This window comes from Myotis davidii, unplaced genomic scaffold, assembly GCF_000327345.1.
Source record: "Myotis davidii unplaced genomic scaffold, ASM32734v1 scaffold111, whole genome shotgun sequence".
NCBI lineage: Eukaryota > Metazoa > Chordata > Mammalia > Chiroptera > Vespertilionidae > Myotis > Myotis davidii.
In genome coordinates, this window is record NW_006284347.1 from 2471745 (window position 1) to 2493290 (window position 21546).

Below are 21546 nucleotides of genomic sequence, written 5' to 3' on the forward strand. Positions count from 1 at the left end.
AGTGATTTAGCCTCATATTTTATTGGGGGGGAGAGGGGTGCCACAGTGGTGCACTGTGACATAGTGTTGTTGTGCACAGACTTGGGTGTATGCCCCATAGGTACGGGTTTGAGTCCCAGCCCTGCCGTATATAAGCCATGTGACCCCTGCCTATGGCCCTAAGCTCTCTTAGGCTTGGTCTGTCATCTATAAAATGTAGATGATGATACAAGCACCCATCTTTGTAGGGCTACTGTAAAGAATAAGGTAGTGAATGCACCTATAGCACCGAGCACAGCACCACTCAAGTTGTAACATTAAGAAAGTGTGAGCTCTTGTTCATATTATAACATTGGTCCCCACCCTACTTCAGATGCTAGGAAGTGAGCAATGCACCAGTCTGCCCTACGGGCACATTTCTACTGTTCAACGCATAGATGTCCGTTCATAGAGGTTGGTTTTCTATTGTTGCCATGAAAACTCACCACATACTTAGTAATTTTCTGATCTCTCTGCCCTGGGTCTCCCAAGACCAAAATCAATGTGTTGGCAGGTGGCAGTCTTTCCTGGACCTTCTGGGGATGACTGCCTCCAAGCTCATTCGAGTCCTTGGCAGCATTCAGTTCCTTGTAGCTGTAGGACGTTCCCTGAAGACTGTTGGCTGGGAGTCAACCTCAGCGCCAGGAGGTCCCTTGCATTTTCTGGCTCGTGGACCCTTCCTCCATCTTTGAAAGCCTCTGCTTACACATAGTGTCCCTCTAACCGCTCCTTCTGCCTCCCCTCCCATCCCCCTTTCCTCTTCCTCCATAGGTCTCAGACTCTTCTGCTTCCCTCCTCCACTCCAAGGGCCCATTTCATTACACTGGGTCTGCCTGCATAATCCCGGATATGCTCATTAGTAACCTTAATTCACCCTACGCCGAGATTAGGTTTGACTCCCCGGGGATGGAAGTCTTGGGGAGATATCTTGGAAACTCTGCCCACCACACCCTGTTAGTTACACTTTAAAACCTGCAGCAAAATTCATGTCAACACAGCACACTCACTAGGTTCTTAGTTCTGACTATTTTGTAGATTTGCCTTCGCAGGGATGAAAAAGTTACTTTCGAAAACAATGACCACCTCCTTTCCTAGCAGACTCATCTGTTCACTACGGAGGTGTTAAGCCATTCACCAGGGAAACTCCCCTGGTTTCTTTTCTGCTTTCTGCTCAGTGAGGTCCATACCATTTCAAGGCATTTAAATACTGTAACCCTGAGCTTTCTACCTACGAGGCTCAGCTCCAGCTTTCGAAATCTCAGCCAGCAGAGTGCAAACATGGAAGGCAATCCTGAGTTATTCCAACAGGACAGCCGCAGGTTGGAATACATTTGCCAGTTGGCAATGAATCCTGTTCTCATCAGTTTATCAAATCCATCTGATGCAGAAAATTAAAATTCTGAGTCTCTAATCTACATCAATACTGGCACATCTGCCCAAAGACATGTGCAGAAGGTTGTTTACTGCGGTCTTATTTGTCGTAGCAAAAAATGGCAAATAATATAAATACCCACCAACTATGGGTAGTTAAATGAACCTTGGCAGGGGAATGCCATGGACTATTTTTTCTAGCTATTAGAAAAGAATGAGGTAGACTCATATATACTAAAATGGAAGGTTTACCAAGATACGCTGTTAAGTGAAAAATGCAAAGCACAGGAAGCATCAGTATAGCACGATCCCATGTGCGCTACAAAGGAAACTTATAAATGTGCTTCTTTTTGTAAGTGCACATGAAGGGCACATCTATACTGTTCTGGGGAGAAGTGTGCAGTTGGGGAGCAGAGGGAAAGGGACATTTGGGTTTTACACTGTTGACTTCATTGTCTTACAGTGAGAACTGAATCATGAGTTAACTGTAGACTAAATTATACATGGGACATACCACTGAGAAATGATCTTATTTGAAAGGGTGTCATAAATTGAAGCCCACCAATGTGCTACAGTGAACAACCTGTGAACATCTCAGCTGACAATGCCATGCATACTCACGGCCGTAGTAGAGCTGAGCATAACACAGGCTGGACAAGAGAGGGCCATTTGTCCTCTAGTTTCTGAATGACTGTGGCGTTCCACAGACCTGGCATATTATACTCGTAGGATAAAACTACTAGCACACTATTTAATTTGGGAAAGTATGTTGTCTGCCTTTGACGAATTAAAGCAAGCATACTAAAATCGTGGTAGAGATGGATACTAGATTCAACCCAGTCTCCAGAATGGATGGACAGAAGGGAAGTGGTTTCTGTTACAGAATACAGGCAAGGAGGATCTGGACTACAGATAATCCTGCTCTACTTTAAAATAGAACAAAACAAAGAAGCCCCTGAAAAACCTCCTAAAAACCTGACTCCAACCCCATGCAGCCCCCTGGGATAAAGCTCTTATAGAGTGCAGCCCCGAGCAGCCAGAGAAGGGGAAAGGGGCTCAGAGGAGGGGACGTTCCCCACAGCTCTGCCCCTCCACCAGTGGAATTCAGGGGCTGGAATACATGATTGCTAAGCTGCCTCTCAGGGCCAACCTTCCGGCAATCCGTAAGTGGCTGCTCAGGTGGCTCAGTGGCCTCAAAGGAGCTGGAACCAGTTCTCTGCGCTTCAAAGGAACAGAGAGCCTCGGGTTTGCATGTCAAATGTCAGAGTAAACCTCAGCCTCCGCCCCCACCTCCTCTGCAGATCACCTGTCAGGGGCTGAGCTGCAAGAGGAGTGACGGTGGCCCCTCCATTTCAAAGGGCAGGCTGGGAAGGGAGGCAGAATGTGGCGAAATAAGCCATCCCCCGGTCAGCATACAACTTTGCATGGTCTTTAGCTCTCTCAGGCCCCTTTTTACCCTGAAAGCCACAACGTGCACTTTGGATTTACCAACAGTAAATAAGTGACTAAGCAAATAAACACATAAAGCAAACACAAACTCGGGGCCCGGGAACGCAGGGAACCCCGTTTCCAGAGCTGCATGTTCATTCTTAGCCGCGATTGGTCTGTTTCTGCCAATAACCGAGAAACATGTTGTAGTGTGACTATCCTGTGAACCATGAGCTTGTTTTTAAATTGTACCAGATGTGCATCCACTCACTCAGCCTTGTGTTTTCATCCAATTTCTATGTTTTGATGATGTACACTCTTGCCACTCAAAGTGCGGTCCACACACCAGCAGCATTAACCTCGCCTGGGAGGAGGGTTGCCAGATAAAACAGAGGAAATTCAAAGTTAACTGGGCAAGCCAGCTTTTTCCTCTCCCTCTTTCAGTCTGGCAAGCCTACCTGGGAGCTTGTCAGAAAATGCAGACTCTCCTGCTCCACCCAGACCTGAGGACTCAGATCTGCCTTTCATAGGATTCCGGGTGGTTGTAAAATTCAAGAGGCCCTACTCTCCTGGATTCCTGGGATGTTAACCTTTTACTTTGAGGCAAATTCTGAGCTCACATCTCCACCCAATGCAGATGAAAAGCATAATCCATCAACAACCACGTTGGCTTGTGTGTCTCCTTCATCGGAGAGTTTCATAATGTATTCTATGTGCAGACAGGGGCGTCCTCCCACCTGGGCACACATGACCTCCCACTTTGCACCCCTGATCAGCCAGAGCAGGTCCTGGGAGGCGAGGCCAGGCTGTGTTAATTGCTTGCTGGGTGGTGAGGAGGAGGGGCGGGGTTACCATCTCGCCTTTGATCAGGAGGGAGAAGTAATGGTTTTACTTACATCCTGCTTTGTCTCCACACAGGCCCAGAGCCCAGGATCCATTTCAGGCTCTCTCTTTCTTCCTAGTGTTCCCTTACGGCCTACATACTGCAGCCCAGGGCCTGGGGGAGGGGAGTATGGAAGACACACCACATGACAGCCTTCAAAATGGAAACAATATTAAGTTACACCTGAAAGATCAAGTCTGCTCAGATCTCACAACACAGGGAGCTTTGGGAAACACAGCAGCAGCTCTGCGTTTGATGGGGAAGAGCCGAGGCCCCGTTACCAGCCCAAATCCTTTATTCCTTGTGAATAATAGGGATAATAATGCACCTAGACAGAACCTGGAGAGTTTCTGTCTTTACAACCACACCCCTCTTCAATCTGCACAATAATTAGCTCAGATGGGAGTGAAGGTGTAGGGGGCGGTCATCGTAGACAAGGCCCAACCAAGTAGAGACATTGTAACAGTAAAATAAAACCAAGGCACTTCCTTTGAGTGGCACATTCTCTGACTCCTAAAACAGTGCTCTTTCCCCTGCTCATAGAGGTTCATGTATTTGGTCAGCCCAAGCCACTCAGACCTCAATAACCCCTCAGGGGACTTCATAGCTGGAAGGAACCTTAAAAAGATGCACAGAATCCTGTTATAAGTGCAATTGTGCCTCCTCAAATTTCATGTTGAAGTCCTAACCCCCAGCACCTCAGAATGCAAAAAGAGGGTCATTCAGATGCAATTCGTTAAGATGAAGACCCTACTCCACCATGAATGGCATCCTTATAAAAAGGAGAAATCTGGATACAGACACACCCATGTGAAGACAAAGGCAGAGACTGGAGTCTTGGCTCCACAAGCCGAGAAATGCCACAGCTTCTTGCCAACCAATAGGAGCTGGGGAGGGGCATGGACCGGATTCTCTGTCACAGCCCTCAGCAGGGACCAACCCTGCCGACCCCTTGATGTGTAGCCTCCGGAGCTGTGGGACAATCAATTTCCCTTGTTTAAGCCACTCCGTGGGTGATACCTTGCTGCCACAGCCCCAACACACTAATACAAAGCTTAAGGTGGGAAGACTCCACACTTTGTGTGCCTCATTTCATGGCCTCCTGCCATTCAATCTGAGAGGTAGGAATGAGAAATGAGAAAGCTGAGGCTCATTGAGGTGAATCACTCAATGGAGATGACACGGCTAGCAGGTGGCCAACTGGATTGACACCTAGGCAGTCTGAGTCCAGATCCTGTCTTATTCACCACAAACATCACAGCCTCCAGTGTAGTGGCCAGGACAACTGATTAGCATCTACTGAGCCCTTTCTGAGAATCTGTCAGGTGCTTTTCGTAACTCATCACACAACCACGAGGTTTTGTAGAGGAGGAAGCAGAGGCAATGAGGTCAAAGGACTGGCCTGAGGACACACAGCCCATCAGTGGAATAGAGGGTTGAACAGGTCTGTGAACTCTAGCAGAGGCCCGGCAACCTCAGATTTTCTGGGTTCTCAGGGGTAGGTGTGTGTCCCTTCCCAGATCAGCATCCCTCTCTATGTCACCCTGCAGCCATCGCCTTTCTGAATCTCTACCTGCCCCACAAATGCACGCACAAGCCTTTCAGACATTCATTTCCTCTACGCCTCTACGAGAAAGGGTCATTCCCCCAAGTGGTGCAGAAAGTGGGTTCATGCGGCACAGTCTATGAAATTGTTTCAGCCTGTGGGTCAAACTCTGATAATGTCCTAAGTCAGTTCCAGGAATTTTCTTAGGAAAATTTTGGGCGACACACTGAGAGCGCATCTGGGTGTGGAACAGAGGTTCTCAACCAGGGGCAATCCTGTCCCTCAGGGGACCTTCACAATCGCTGGAGGCATTTCTGGTGGTTACACCTGGGGTGCAGGGACGTGACTGGCCTCTAGAAGGCAGAGGCCAGGGGTGCTGCAAACATCCTGCAATGCACGTTCGCACAGCAGACGTGTCCAGCCCCAAACGTCAATAAGTTAAGGTTGAGAAATCCTGACTCGGAGTGTGCCCAGCAGAGGCAAACTGCCCACGTGTGAATTCCAGCTCCATGGCTCACTATTCCACAACCTGCGGCAATTTTCTTAAACTCTCCAGGGTAACGAATTCTTATCTCCAAAACAAGAGATAATAGTCTCCACACCGTGCCTGACACAGCCCTCAGAATAGTCACCCTCCTTATTTCCAAAGCTGGGAGCTAGGCACCTGGCCACGGGCTCCAGGAGCTGCTGCTCAGTTGTCCCAGTTGCAATGTTAGCTGAGGTCGGCATTCTCGGATTCATGAATGGCTGACTTAGGCACTCAGCACATGCACAAAAGGCAAGGTGCAATGCACAAGGAAACTCTTTTGTTTCAAAGTAAAATGATGCAGAAGAAATAATTAGGCCACCCCTCTCTAAAATCTTTTAAAAAGTATTTAAGAAACTCCTTTTGGAATCTTTTCCAGGGTCTCCATTTACCTATGCCGCTGGCATTTACACAGCGCTTACAGCAGGCCAGGCACTGCATGCTTTGATGGAATTAATCCTCCAAAAGCCTCGTGAGATGGGCACTTCCTTTCCTTGTTCCTTTTTAAACAAAACCACTTCTCCTGAAGCATCAGAACCCAAGATCAATCAATGCCTTGTTAGGTTTTCATTCTATATTACTGTTCTCCTTATTACCTTATAGCTATTATCTTCTAATGGATTCCCCAGCCCTCCCCACGAGCATTGAAACTTTAGCAACATGACAGGCCTTGTGGTTTAACATGGACAAGATGCATTATACAGTATGTACAACCCATAATCAATCAAATATATAACCACTCTTTGATTTCTCAACCCTGAGTCAGCTGACTTACGAATTCTTGGAACTTAACCCACTTGAGGAGAGACTGCGGCATGTAGTTTCAGGAGCTGGGTCTGAAGAGCCCCTTGCCACATGGCGGCTGATGGTGGCCACATCATACTGAAACAAGAGCATGGCGTGGTGGTGAAGGACAGACGTGGGCTCCAGCCTGGGCCCTCCACCTCCCAGCCCTGTGACCTCGGGGCATGACTTAGCCTCTTCTCTGTAAAATGGGACACCTGAGACCTGCATGTTGGGGTAGAACAAGGCTAACTGGAGTTACATGAAGAAGAAGACGTTCAATAATGGCCGCTCTCCATCTCTGCTCCTTGTCTTGACTCGGAGTCCATGGCCACAAGGCTCATAAGACTCCACTGGCATCTGTTAACTGACTGCAACCCCACATTTAAATGTCCTGGTGTCACTTTTCTATCTTCTTTTAGTTCCTTTGTGTGTTACCCGTCTTGGCTCCTGACCCTGGTGTTCAGGCTGCATCATACAGCCCTATGTCAGCCAACTGAACTGCCCATGCTTACCTGCTGCTATCCAGAATCAATGGCAAGGTGTCATGAAAGGTGCAGTTGCCCTGGGCTAAAGTGCGGAGTCCTTGGACTCTTCTTAGAGCAGCAGTTCTCAACCTGTGGGTCGTGATCCCTTTGGCGGTCGAACGACCCTTTCACAGGGATCGCCTAAGACCACCGGAAAATAAATATATAATTGCATATTGTTTTTGTGATTAATCACTATGCTTTAATTATGTTCAATTCGTAGCAATGAAATTGGCGGTCACCACAACATGAGGAATTGTATTAAAGGGTCGCAGCATTAGGAAGGTTGAGAACCACTGTCTTAGAGCCTCATATTGACGGGTAATTAAGAATATATCTGACTTGGGTAAAATGATTCAGGAGAGCAGGCCTGTTTCTGTCTAGCTGCTGTAGAATTATACATAGTAGGTATTCGAGAAATATTTGTTGAACGAATTGCTAAACGGGTGAGCATTAGTTAAGTGCTACATAATGAGGTATGTGGCGCTTTTCCCTCCCAGTGTCTTCTTTCATTTCTTTTCAAATAATCAGAATAATTTGTAGGCAGGAGCACGAGAGCTTAGCTTTTAATCTCATCAACAAAGGACTTTCCAAAGAGGAGACATTCCTTTGGCCTTGGTTGTTGGCATTTCAGATGTAATTACATTTTTTCACCCTAAAATTTCCCAACAAGATTAAGCGTCACACACAAAGTTTCCTTAACTCTCTACTCAAAAGTTTGCAAAGGAGCTCTGCCCACTTTTCACGGGCTTTCTGAAAGATGCCAGCTGCCGGCAACCATGAAACGTGAAACACAAAGGCCTCGTAATCCCCTGGAACAGCGCCGCCTGCACAGCTCTGCAGGCCTCTCTAAGAATACGCCAGGGCCTACAAGCATGTACACGCTTTTCCGTAGAAAAAAAGATGCAACTTTGCCTTTCTCAACAAGCTGTTTCTAATATTTCCTTTATCTGTTCCGGATCAGACAAGATAAAATTGTACACATATCTAAGAAAAAAGGCAGCATTAGCATTTCTTTGTAATGTCACTTGCTTTATGGCCTCTGTGGGAGTTCCTTCTGACTTCACAACATGGTGATGGTTCTGGTAACAGCTGAGAAGTTTTAAGCTTCTTCAGATACCTGGTTCCGATTGGCTATTCACCGTACTGGTTTATTGGGACTGTATATTGAGGGCTTTTGAATTTGTGGGCGCAGATTTTTTGTTGACTAGACTGTTTGCTGGCTCCTAGGAAAGTTAGGTCCAACCCATTCTGCGACGGGGGCTTTTGGTCCAAAGCATGAGAACCCCAAGAGACCGATTCCATTTGTTTCTTTGAGGATGTGAATCCACATAAAGTAGTGACAGTGGTCAGACTGGTGCTCAGTGCCCCCCCCTCCCCACCCCCGGTTCAGGAGATAGTCACTGACCAAACGTTTAGATCTTTATAATGAGAAGTAGATACTTGATAAATAATTCCAGAACTCCCGAAGTTGCAAGACTGTCAGAGGTGGTCAGTGAAGAAGGTATCAAAGGAGGGGATAGTGGGAAGAAAATAAGACAACAAGGGCCAGTATTTATTGAGTGCTTACTCTGTACCAGCCCTGGGCTAGCATGTTAAGGCATTATCCTATTTGATCTTCACAAGAACCCTCACTCTGCAGATGAGGACACTGAGGCTTGGAGAGACTAAGTAATGTGCCCGAAGTCACACAGCTACTGAGGGACAGATCTGGGAGGCAGAGCTCCCACCCTCGTTCCATGAACTCCCACGTTCAAGATGGACATTTTACTCACGAGAAAGGAAAGGACAAGAGGAAGATGAGGTGAAAGAAGGTGAGGAGAAGGGGAGAAGTGAAACATCCTGAGATGGAGAGGAGGCAAATGGGGCCCTACTTGGCTGTCTTTATGGTTTTTGGAAAAGATGAATCTGTCATCAAATCTATTGCAAATGTTCATGCGTTCCTATTGGTCTGGAGTGGCATCTTATGTATTTCACCTTTGGAAATGTCTGTCCACACAGATGGGGGATACACGTGGCTCTCAGCATGCTGTCAGGCCTCACTGCCCCGCTGCCGGCTGTACTGTGCTGAGCACGGTGCAAAGCTGTGAGCATGCCCCATGCTGCCTGGTCATGGCCACTCAGCTGCCATTGCAGTCCAGAAGCAGCAAAAGGCAGCAAAGAAACTAGTGGACATGGCCGTGCTGCAATATGAATCGTATTGATAGACAAAGAAATTTGAATGTCATATAATATTTCACAAAATATTCTTTTGATTGTTTTCCCAACAGTTTAAAAGAGAATTTTAGCTTGTAGGTTGTACAAAAGCCACTGGGGGTGAACAAATGGGCCATCGTTTGGCCAGCCCATCTATGCCTGAGGACACTGGCCTATCAAAGGCTCTGCGCAGGCCTGCAATGAAGAAGCCTATTTCATTCTGCTTTATCCAGATGTTTTCAAATTGATCTGAACACAGAATGCTTTCATTATAATTTTTAAAAACTAGTGTCTCATCCAATACCATCAGCTCTCTAAGAAGCATCTTAAGGGAGTTACTACTACAGGGGAAGTAGCAGTTGATCAAGAGTCAGATGTTTAAGTTCATGTCCTACCTCCCGTATCCTATCTCTATATTTCTGGAAAAGTCTCAACAGTTGGAACCTCACTTTAAATAAATAATAATCCTCACCGAGGATATGTTTTTCATTGATTTTAGAGAGAGGAAGGTAGAGAGAGAGAGAGAAACATTGATTACTTGCCTCCCGCACGAGCCCTCAGGGATCAAACCTGCAACCTGGGTATGTGCCATAACTGGGAACTGAACCTGCCACCTTTCAGTGTATGGGACGATGCTCCAACCAACTGAGTGACACTGGCGAGGATGCAACCTCACTCTTTTACATTATAAAAAGGCATGGTGCTACCTGCCTGCCCCCCTCATAGAGCTGAGGGGGCATCAGATGAAAATCAGGGATGGATAAGGGTATTTTCTCTGAACTGCTGAGGGAGCTGTGAGTGACACAGAAGTGGGAGAAGTGGCAGTGTCAGCCCCCAGCACTTTGAGGACATTCCCAATGATGGTGGACTGGGCACAGAGCTGCCGGCTGAGGGCTTCCCCTCAGCTGTCCCTGCCCTCAGTGTCTGTGGACAGGAGCAGCTGACGGGGAGATGGAGTGAGCCCACCCTTCCCTGTGCCCAGTCCCTGCCCAAGCTGAGAGAGCCACCAAGGAGAGGTACCCAGTTACATAAAGCTCCCCAGGGCCTCCAGGAGTGGGAGTCCGGACTCCAACCAGGTGCTCGCGCTCACCCACGAAGCGTGGAAACGGCTTAACAGTCTGGCCTTGGCAAATACGTTCGTGCATTCGCAATTTTCAAAAATAATAACATGGAGAAAATTCCTCCGGCACGCCTGGGCTTGCACCCTCACCCACCGTCACCGTCTTATCTTCGATATCGGGTTTCGCAGAGTCCCTGCCTGTTGTGTAAGGGGGGACAGGCGTGCTCTGGGCTCGGAACACTTCCTCGTTCTCCCTTGCTGTCCTCCACGTTCCCTCAGAGGGAAGGACAGCTCTTTCCTGATCCCACTGAACGGCCTGCAGGCTCAGCTGAGTTCGGGAGCTGCTGGTGGAGATGCTGTTGGCTGGGCCAGTCATTGAGTCATTTCTCTCTCGGGAGAAAACAGAAGTGCTTTCATTCCCTCCTGTGTCACCTGCCTGCAGACAAACAGGGCGCGAAGGGTTCCCTCTAATGTGATTTCATCCTATCCCTAAGCCAGTGCCCGGCGCCAGGATACAAGTACAAACACACGAATAAACCATACGTGCACCCCACAACGGCAGCAAAACGCTCTACCTGCAGACCCTAGCCAGGACCCAACCCCATGGCCACGGGACACCCCTTCTCAATCATGGAGGGTTTTTGTTGTTGTACAGGGATTTTCCCACCGGCTGACTCAGGGCAGCCACAGGCATCCCGGTTCCCTTGCCGACATCTGAGTGGGAAACAAGCAGCCTTACATGCTGCCAAGAGCAGTCGCCCTGGGGCAACGTTCACCACTCCTACCCTCCCCGAGGGCTGTTCTGTGCCTGGCCCAGCCCGGCCAGGCTCTCCGACTGGCCAGGGCAGAGCAGACATCGAAATTACACACAGATGTCAGTATGTCAACATGGAAAGACAATCAGGGGACACTGAGTAAATAGTAACAATAACAGCCTTGAGCTTAGGCCAGCACATAAGAGTGGTGGAAGCAGCCATGGCCGGTGTGTCTAATTGGTTAAAGCAGCGGCCAGCACACCCAAGGGTTGCAGGTTCAATTCCTGGTCAAGGGCACCTACCTGGGTTGCAGCCAATTAATGTGTCTCCCTCACATTGATGCTTCTCTCTCTCTCTCCTCTCCCTCCCTTCTACTCTCTCTAAAAAATCAATGGGAAAATATATCCTCGGGTGAGGATTAATTAAAAAAAAAAAGAAACAATGGTGGAACCAGTATGGGAACTGGGTAGGAACTGGGTCTGCGTGGCTCCAGAGCCTGGTGCTCACCACCCACTCAGCACCAGAAACCATGCAAAGTCGGAGTCTTTGCCGGCAAGTATATATTGGCACGACCATCTCCATAGAGGAACACAGGCTTTAAAATGGCACTTTCTCTGAACGAGAATGATGAGAAATGTTTTTTCTTGATTCCTCATCAAACTTTCTAGTTTTCTAGACAAGTAATAAGTGGGGAAAATGAAGCGGTAGCTGTAACATTTGGGTTCCCAGTGCAAGTGGTCTTTGTGGTATTTGTTTCAGACCCTGTCCTATGGTTTCCTCTGCAGGAGGAAGGTGCAGTGTGCACAGAGGGCTCTTTAGCCACATGTGGGCTTTTGCCTTTTCATTCTGGGTTAACAGGTTTCACTGAGAAATGATCTTCCCTCAAAGAGATGATGACAAGCGCCCTTCTGTGTCATTCCAGCAGTTCTGTTATCAAGCCCTGGGTGTGCACAGTGACGCAGGCACGAAGGAGCTGCTTGGAGAAGGACCGGATCCTCAGCTGCCCAAGCCCTGACCACAGTCATTACTGGAGGAGCCTGACTCATGAGGACACACAGTGGGGTCACAAAAAGCCCAGCTGGCCCTCAGGCTCTGGAAAGCTCCTGAAGACAGAAAGAAACCACGGGCAGGGCGGTTCTTTGTGCACAGAAGCTTCCCAGAGATCCTGTCACCATGGGAACAGCCCTGTGCACTGCAAGGCCAGTGTGACCCAGTGCAGGACCTGCATGGGAGAGCTGGGCAGCTAGACCAAGACCTGGCAGGACAGATGTTTTCTGTTGTTGTGTGCTGCTAATCCCAGCATTTGCATTATATTTTCTGGAAAACATAGCTAGAGGGAATGTCCCCAAATCTCTGATAGGCACATTCCTAGGAACGGGGCCTTTTGGCCACCCCAGGCAAAATGAGGTTGTAGAACCTATTTCATGGGATCATCTGAGCCAACTGGGAAAGCAGGCTCCTTTCAGAGGTCACCTTCCTCTGGGAAGACATAGATGGGAAAGCCCTGAGGATAGAGTTAAGATGCATCTGGGCATGACCAATGGCCTCCAGCCAACTGATGCCTCAATGGCAGAGAGGAATACCGCCATTCCACTTGGTGGCAGCCATAAATATGCACTCTTACTTTGAATGTTGCTGTCTGGTTTTCCATTTTGCTGGGGCAATGGAGATGGTTGGTAAGAGACAGAGCTGGACTTCCTCTCTCTGTAGCACCAAGAAAGTTCTGGCGCAGCTTGTTAACATCACTCATCAATGGATGACTTCCCAAAGCCGGCCTCTGAGGAATGTCTACTCTTGGTCCATGGTCTAGGAAGGAGAACTGAGCCTTTGCCAACCCACATTTACATGTCCCAGGAGGAATCGCTCATGCTCCCCCTGAAAAGGCCTTGCTGCCATATGTTTGAAGGCTGGGTAAGAGGAGTTGTGAATCAACACCTGACATGGAATGGTGTCCTGACATCACTTAGTGGTTGAGTTCTTTAAAAACCCTCCCATCTTCCTGGTAACTGCGTGATCCTCTGGAAAAGGTCATGTCCCAGGTGCAAGACACAGGTTACGGGTGGGATTGTCACAGCGGGTGACGCATGTCCCGGCACCTGCTAACATCCAGACAGTGCTACCTCCCATCGGTGCTGTCTTCTCCCTGCTCTCACCCATGGCTGATGTCCCGAAGTCTACTTGGCTTACTATTTTTCTTTTAGCATTCAGTTTTCCATACTCCTCCCACCCACTGATATCTGATTAATTCTCACCAGATGTGAGTGTCTGGACTGCTCCAGATTTGTTATTTTCCCCCCATGTTCCTAACCTTCTTCGGGCCATTTGTGTGATTTCTCTGACCTCGCTAGTGTTTGCAACACCTCTCAAATTAGTGTCATCTGCGATGTTCCTTTTCTCCCCTTTACAGATCATTAATAAAGAGGTTAAACAGGACCAGACCAGCACCACAGTGTAGAGCAAGTGACAAAGGGGTGGGAGAGGCTGGGCTGCTCCCTGGGCGCCAGCCCTGGCACGGGGAGGATGCAATGCAATGCAACAGCACTCGCTGGACTCCTCCCACCTCTGGTCCGAGTTCATTTATCACCACTATTTGTTATGAGTTCCCGGCCAGCTTTCAGGTCCTGAGAGTGTGGTCCCATCCAAGCCAACATGCAGTGCTTTGCCAGGTAACTCTTTGAAGCTCCAGAAAAAATCCACGAGAACATATTTACTATTCTTAATTCAGCTTAAAAGCTTCTACCCAGCACCCGAGTCCATCGTACTTGAGAGCAGAAAGAGGTGGACTGCGCCATTATTAATATTACTCTTTTCTCTCTTCCAATTCACTAGCTCACATTGTTTATTAAAATTTCATTGGCTTTTCACTAGATTTTTTTTTTCTTTTGCCAAAAGAAACCCTCTGCTAGAAATACAGACTAGTCTAAGGTTTCCAGGCGTCAAAAGCTGCCTTTGCTATTCTCAGGTGCAATCAAATTAAAGGTGACTGAAGAAGGTGTGTTTTTAGGGTACAGATGCTTGCTATCTATAAATCAATCATCTATCTATTTTTTCATCTTCACCCAAGGACATTGCTTCCAATGACTTTTAGAGAGAGTGGAACTGAGGGAGGGGTGGGGGAGAAAGAGAGAGAGAGAGAGAAGTGAGAGAGTCACATCAATCGGTTGCATTGGGGATTGAACCTGCAGCTCAGGTACATTCCCTTGACTGGGAATTGAACCCACAAGTGTGTGGGCTGATGCTCTAACCACTGAGGACACCAGCCATGACATGGTACACATACTTTAAACCTGTTAGAAATTGCGTAGCTGGCTAATGTAATTATGGTCGTAGGAATAAATGTTCCCTTTTTATTTTTTATTTTTCTTCCTTCTGACTTTTCTCTTACATCACCCCGCACACACACACACACACACACACACACACACACACACACATATTAAGATGCAAATATACAGATACCTTCCAGAGGAGCAGAGATGCTAAAAAAGGAGGCACCAGTGGCAACAGGGGAAGGCAACAGAGCAAAAGCACGTACCCCAGCAATGAATTCTGCCACTGGTGCTTCTGAAACAGCTCATGGCTACTTCTAGTTCCTTCTCATTGGAACTCTTTAGAACAGGTTGCTGAAGGCCTCTCTTAGAGAAAATTAGCAGTAGATGCTTGAACAGCACAAGTTTGAACCGCACAGGCCCACTTATGTGAGCCCCAGCCGGGACCCTGTGGAGGCAGAGGGCCGCCTGTATGCATTGTTCTGCGCCATCTTATGTAGGGAACTTGATCATTCTCGGGTGTGGGTATCCACAGGGTTCCAGGGCCAATCCCCATGGACACCAAAGGACAACTGTAAAGTCTTGGGGGTGTCAAAACTTGTACGTAGATTTTTGACTGTGTGGGGAGTCAGCTACCCTCATTCCTACATTACTCAAGAATTCACTGTACATTCAGAATTTCAAGATGGGTAGCCATTCATTATAAGCAGCCAAAATCTCGTGAGGCTGCCACTTAATTGACAGAATTCTTGATTTCTAGGTAGTTCAGGGGGTGCAAGAGCCAGTGGCACCTTCCTTCTCTCTCGGTCCTTTACAACCTCCTACAAGTTCAGGAACACGGATTTTTATAGGTCACTATGCCCCATACATCTCCTCAACCCATGACTGCTGATTTTCCTTTGCAATCTTTGATACTCAGCTCTCTCCTTTCCTTTGAGAGTCAGAAGAGCAGCACACTCTTGATGTTAGGCTTCGTCTTTGCTGTAAACTCAAGAGCCTGTATGTCACTGCAATGAGAGGCCAGAGATACCTTCCCTCGCCACTCCCCCCACCCCCCACCCCTGTTGGGCAAATAGGCAAATGGAGAACAGGACAAGTCAAAGTCTGCCTCTCCTTTGGCCAGTCCAACTGGACACAGAGGGAAAACTGGACTCTGGATTCCTCCCTAGGTCCCACCCTCCAGTGATGGCCTGCTCTGGCTTTGACACCCATGGTCGAAATCTGGAGGCATTCTCCATGTAGTCCTTTCTCTTACCTCCCCACCCAAATGCTCCTGGCTTCCCTTCCTAGTCTCCTCTCCAGTTTATCCATTTGTCTGCATCTCCCCCACAGATACATGGGACAGGACCGTCAGTTCTTTCACAAATGATGGAGCAGCTCCTACTTCTGCTCTTCCTGCCATGACCATTCATCTTCTACAAAGCAGCCAGGGTTTCTACAACATAAATCAAATCATGGCATGTCCCTGCTTAAAAGCCAATGATTTCCTTTTCTTAGGCTAAAACCCAAACTCTCTCCATTGCTCTACATGATCTGACCCCTTCCCACTCCTTCAACTTCATCTACTGCCTATTCTTTACCCAAAGTCATAGTCTTCAAGCTCTTTCAGGCCATAAAGCTCTTTCCACCTCCAGCCCTTTGCACATCTGCCTGGAACCACCTCCTGGGTGGTCCACCTCCTGGCAGAGATACCTCCTGGCTCTCCTTCTTTCAAGGCCAACATAACACACATTTTCTTGGAGAGAAGCTCTATGAACAACCTTTTTAGAAGTAGGTTCCTTTTGTTAATCTCAATATCTTTCTGTTTTCCATGAAAGCAATGATAAAAATAATGATTCCAATCATATTTTTAATTCTAAGTGATCTGTTTTCCTCAACCAGATTGTAAGATTCACAGAGTAGCAATCACATCTTCTTCATCATTGTTTTCTCACTATCTAAACAAGAATTTAACCACTTGATGCAAGAGTGGACAACGAAGTAAAAATGATTGAATGAATGAGTAAATGAATGAAAGAAAAGTCTCAGTAGCCAATGGCAGGAGGAAGAGATATTAGTCACAGGAGGTCTAGGCTGAATTAAAAGCAGGAGGGGTAAAGGAAAGCCTCCACTCTGCAGACAAGCCAGGACGTTGGTGGAGAAGACGAAGAGCCCTGGGCTCCTTCCGTGACTTCCTTCACAGCCACAGGATTCCTCTTGCCCCGGGGCAAGCTTGGGCCCAGTGTCTAGACTCAGTCTCTTCAGGGAAAGCAAGAAAGCATCAACTTTCAGGCCACAATAACACACACCTCTTCCCAATTCTCCCTGCAGAGAAGCACACAGGGAGTTCCCAGCCTCTCGCACTGCTCTCCTGTGTACAATACCCCTTCGGGCCAAGCGCTCTGTTGCGCACACTCGCCCTTGGTAACATGGGCCACGTGCTGGGGCCTGGAGCTACCATTTTTCATTTTGAACAGGATGTATCTACTGGCATCACAGCCCCATGCCAATACTTGTTAATGCCCACATCCGTATTTTGAGGAATCAGAACCGAAAAATTTGCATGTGTTTTCAATCTAAAATGAAGTTTTCCTTTCTAGTGATTTAAGAAATAAAAATGACCTTGTGCTCTATGTCCACCCAATTAAGAGAGTTCACAGTGAACGCAGGAACATTCAAACGTCAAGGCCGACGTGGCAATAGTTCTCACAAGGTGACTTGATTTGGTCCCTCCTGCCCCACCTCATTAAATGTTCATAACCAAGGTGCTCTTGCGGGCAGGGGCGCAAGGAAAGTACCTCCATTCAGTGGAAATGAAGAGTTATTTGCCGACACAAATAATTGCCACATCAATGATTGAATGAATAAGTAAATGAATGAAAGAAAAGTCTCAGTAGCCAATGGCAGGGGGAAGAGATATTAGTCACAGGAGGTCTAGGCTGAATTAAAAGCAGGAGGGGTAAAGGAAAGCCTCCACTCTGCAGACAAGCCAGGACGTTGGTGGAGAAGACGAAGAGCCCTGGGCTCCTTCCGTGACTTCCTTCACAGCCACAGGATTCCTCTTGCCCCGGGGCAAGCTTGGGCCCAGTTATTGCCACATCAATAATTGCCGAATTAAAATCATGGGGAATTAAGTGTCTGCTTTCCCGTATTTTGCAAAGCAAGATAGAAAAGGCAGTGAGGGCTCCGGGAGCACATTTTCATGATCAGAAGTGGGGGGCGGAGGACAGTGTTTGAATATGCTTCTTGGGGAGGCCCACGAGGGCAACCACATGCCGGAAATGTGATCCCATGGGCTCTCTGTAGGAAGATCATGACAGTAAGGCAGGCCAAAGGTGAATTCCAGCCTCCAGAAAAGAGGAGTAGGGATGAGCCAATAGGGAGGGGAATAGAGAGAACTTGGAGGTAGAGTATATGGTGGATCTTCGCAGCACCAACTATGTAATTTAGAATGCCCAGTGCAAAATGAGATTATCGGCCCCCTTGATCAAACATTATTAAGAATTTCACAACAGTGACAATTTCACAGCAGCAAGCGGGGTTCTGTGGACTACACGGATCACACGCAGATAATGCCCGGGTGGGGTGTGAGTTTGGGGTGGGGGAGGGAGGCCAGCTCTAGGGGCTGTCAGAACTCGTTAGAAAAACAAACTTTCCCCTCAGAAAACAGCACCCCTGAATGATCACAGTGAGAGAAATAAATCGTGTCTCGGCCAGAAGTGGCAAAAAAGGGAGGGGTTGGCAGGATGGCTACACTAATTCTGATTTGCTGTCATTTTTGGAGTGACTTTTCCTAAATTATGATTCATTTTAGCACCAAAACACCAGATACTTCAGATACTATTATAAGCATATTGCTAATGCTTTAGCAAAGTAGTGTCTTGTAATGTTTCTTTTATAAGGGCCATAAATCACAATATTCAAAACAGTTATTTTTTAATGTGCCACTATTATCCATCCTCAGTTGTAAATTTAACGTCTCCTCGGGCCCCACAGATTGTAATGTGACTCAGAACGCGCAACGGCTGTTCAAAATAGAAGGTTCCCCAGCATCTCATTATTTCAGTCCCTAAGATACGGTTTTAAAAGCCTGAAGTTATCTGAGTAAACTTGTTTAAGGGAGCCATAAAGAAAGATAAGTAGTTTTCCTCAGAAGCCTATAAAGTTTATTACAACATGTTAAAGGGGGATTACATATTGACTAATTTTCAGAAGACATTTGTTTCCTGGGGTTCGGGGCGTTTGGGGAAATTCATGAGCAGAGCTACGTCTTCTATGGGCTTTGGCACGAGTTCCCCCTGAGGGTGACAGCACAGTTCCCATCTCAGGCATGGCAGGGTGGATGCCATGACTCTTACGAAAGAGCAATAAAAATCTTTACGATTCAAGAAAGACAGAAATGCAGCCTCCTGCCCTAACCTCGATGATGCAGAAGCAGCAGCATCATCGAAATGCTCCAAGTAGGACCCACACTTCTCACGCCAACCCCCCAAACTCGTCGAGCCTTCCTCTGCCTACCCCATTCATGCATGTGGTAGGCAGATCTGACACCTTTGCTTTGTAATATTACAAAACCTTTCCTTCTCATTTAATATTGTTTTAGGTCAGTTTATTCTTTATTTTTTAATTTTTTTTTTATTGATTTCAGAGAGGAAAAGAGAGGGAGACAGAGATAGAAAGATCAATGATGAGAGAGAATCATTGATCGGCTGCTTCCTACATGCCCCCCATTGGGAATCCAGCCCACAACCCAGGCATGTGCCCTGACCGGGAATGGAACCATAACCTACTGGTTCATAAGTGGACATTCAACCTCTGAGCCATGCCAGCCAGGCCAATTTATTCTTTTATTAGCTTTTCTAGGTGAGTAATTGTGATATTTTTCTTAAAGTTTCCCCTAGACACAGGGAGGATTTCTCTGGTTTCCCCAAGTACTCACACTGACAAGCTTCCATTTGGAGCCACTTTGCATGGAAAAAACACAATTCTGGTACCATTCTCCCCCTTACCCAGGAAAAGGAGAAGCAAGGAGATGCTCTGATGTCACCAGGAAGAAGGTTCTATTGGCGGCAAAAAGATCCAGAAGGTGTTACATCTGTACTTCCCAGAAACCTATTGTATCTGGAAATTAACCCCAGTGTCTTTCCTGCAGGACCAGAGGAAGTGGCCTGACTCATGGGTGGGACCTAAGACAGCTTCAAACCAAGCAATGAAAAGCTCTGAAGTAAACTGTCAGCCACGGGCAAAACACAGCAGCGATTGTTTTAAAATTCACCCCGAGCCCCACTGCCATGAAATAGGAAGCAAGACTTAAGGAAGGGACGCCTGCTAAGTTACACCAGAGAAATACCTCTCTAGTCACAGACCTGGTGGTGCTCCAGCCCTGTGACAGCTCGTGTTTGTCCAGGAAAACGCACTACACATTCAGTACTCTTTGACCATAAAAAATCACCACGGCACGCCGTCTACCACATGCCTACCATATTCCATGTCACCAGAGGCATATGCAGCTCCAGGGAGCTGTGGCTTGGTGTTAAGCAGCCTGCTGTGTCCTAGAGAGATGTGAGTCCCAGCAGCAAATGTCACTAGAGTTCAATGTCCCGGTTATAACTGTGGCAATACATGCACCACCATTCCATTAAAATGCATATAGGACAGAAATAGAGGGTGGATTCTTCATAGCTAAAAGCCAACCTTTAAAAGAGCAAAACATCCTAAAAAATGCAATGCGTGAAATTTGTAATGCAAAGCTCCGTAGAAGCGCAATTGTAAAAAAGAGCAACAGATATGACACTAACGAGACCTGTCAACATTAATATTTCTATTCTAATTCATTCAGAGGTACAGTTACCCATCCACCATTACTATGCCTTGATCCTTGCGTTCTCTTCAGAACTGCCAGAGAAGAGGTAGCACAATCCATCCAATGGGCTTCTTAGAGATGACAATTTCAGCTCCATAAAAATATATGTAGTTTTGTTTTCCTTATTCCTTGTCAAACATTTGACACAGCCAGAGAGATGTGAGAGTCACACCACACTGGCAGATATGGCAAAAGCAAACAGTGCTGGAGAATTGTGACAATTTCCGAGCCCACAGCCATGCTTTTAAAAAGTGTGTATAAATTCTAGCAAGGGCAGAGTTTACATCTTAAATAACACAGAAACATTGGAATCGTGCTTGACCCAGCCCCAACAAGGCAGAGCAATCACGTGGTTTCAGGGTGGCAGGGGGTGGGGGTGGGTAGGAAGGAGGGCTCTCAGGGATGGTCACAGAACACAGAAGCAAACACAGGGCACGGTCACGGACATCAGCAAGCACGATTGATCACGCACACAATACAACACCAGAATGCAATCTTTTAAAGAAAAACGATATAAAAGATGGTTTCTCACCCCTCAAAACAAAACTGGAACTTTGGTTTACAGGCCCGGCTATGCCCATATGCCCTCCTCGTCATCCTGCGGCCGGCCCGGGGGAGGTGCACGGAGAGGGGGGGAGCACGGAATGAAAGAAGAGAAGGTTAGTTACACCGTGATGCCCTGGAAAGGCACACCGATCTTCACTTTGCTTTTTCATCTTAAAGCACCAGAAAAAAAAAAGAAATCCATAGTAACTTCAGTTCCACATCACCGACTTGTCAAATACATAACTGAGTTTTGTGTCCATGGCAACCCCCACACAAAAACATTCCACCCACCCAGCTCTGACTCTGTGTCAAGATTGGATTAGAAGATTAAAATTAGTCTACATTAGCAGATGATTATTTTTTTGGGAAAGCATGCCATTGGAATTGCATATGCCTAAGGAGTAGATTAAACCTGTTAAGTAAGCAGAGAAGTAATTACAGTCATCAAATACCCTTAATTTCTCTTAAGCATACAGTATCAATAACGGTTGAAGAAGAATTTTTTATTAAAAAGATCTACTTGGGTGGAACAACTTTGGTAGCATGCGATAGTTCACACTGGCTCAGACCTGCTGTGGACTCCACTCCTCAGGTTCTGTTCTGCTCTCAGCATGACAGAGGATGTGCATGCCACAGAATGATTATCCATTTGCAACCAAATAAGTTTCAAAGAGAAGAGTAAACTTTCAATTTGGTACAATGCTTGCAGCAAGGAAATTTGTTTAACTTAAAATTGTATTCAACTGTGGGAAACTTATTTGGTCTGAATTCTTGTTGTTGAAAACATTTCCAGAAT

The 21546-nt window shown here is 47.0% G+C and overlaps 1 protein-coding gene across 12 annotated transcripts in view; it reads right to left on the reverse strand.

Annotated features, from left to right (window-relative positions):
- Positions 1-21546, reverse strand: part of ERC2 (ELKS/RAB6-interacting/CAST family member 2) — an 861660-nt gene that overhangs the window by 152021 nt on the left and 688093 nt on the right. For all 12 annotated transcript variants that reach the window (XM_015571179.1, XM_015571181.1, XM_015571167.1 and 9 more), the window contains one exon: positions 20737-20802. In XM_015571179.1, the coding sequence (XP_015426665.1) occupies positions 20776-20802 (27 nt within the window). In that variant the 3' untranslated portion in view covers positions 20737-20775. The remainder of the gene's footprint in view (positions 1-20736; positions 20803-21546) is intronic.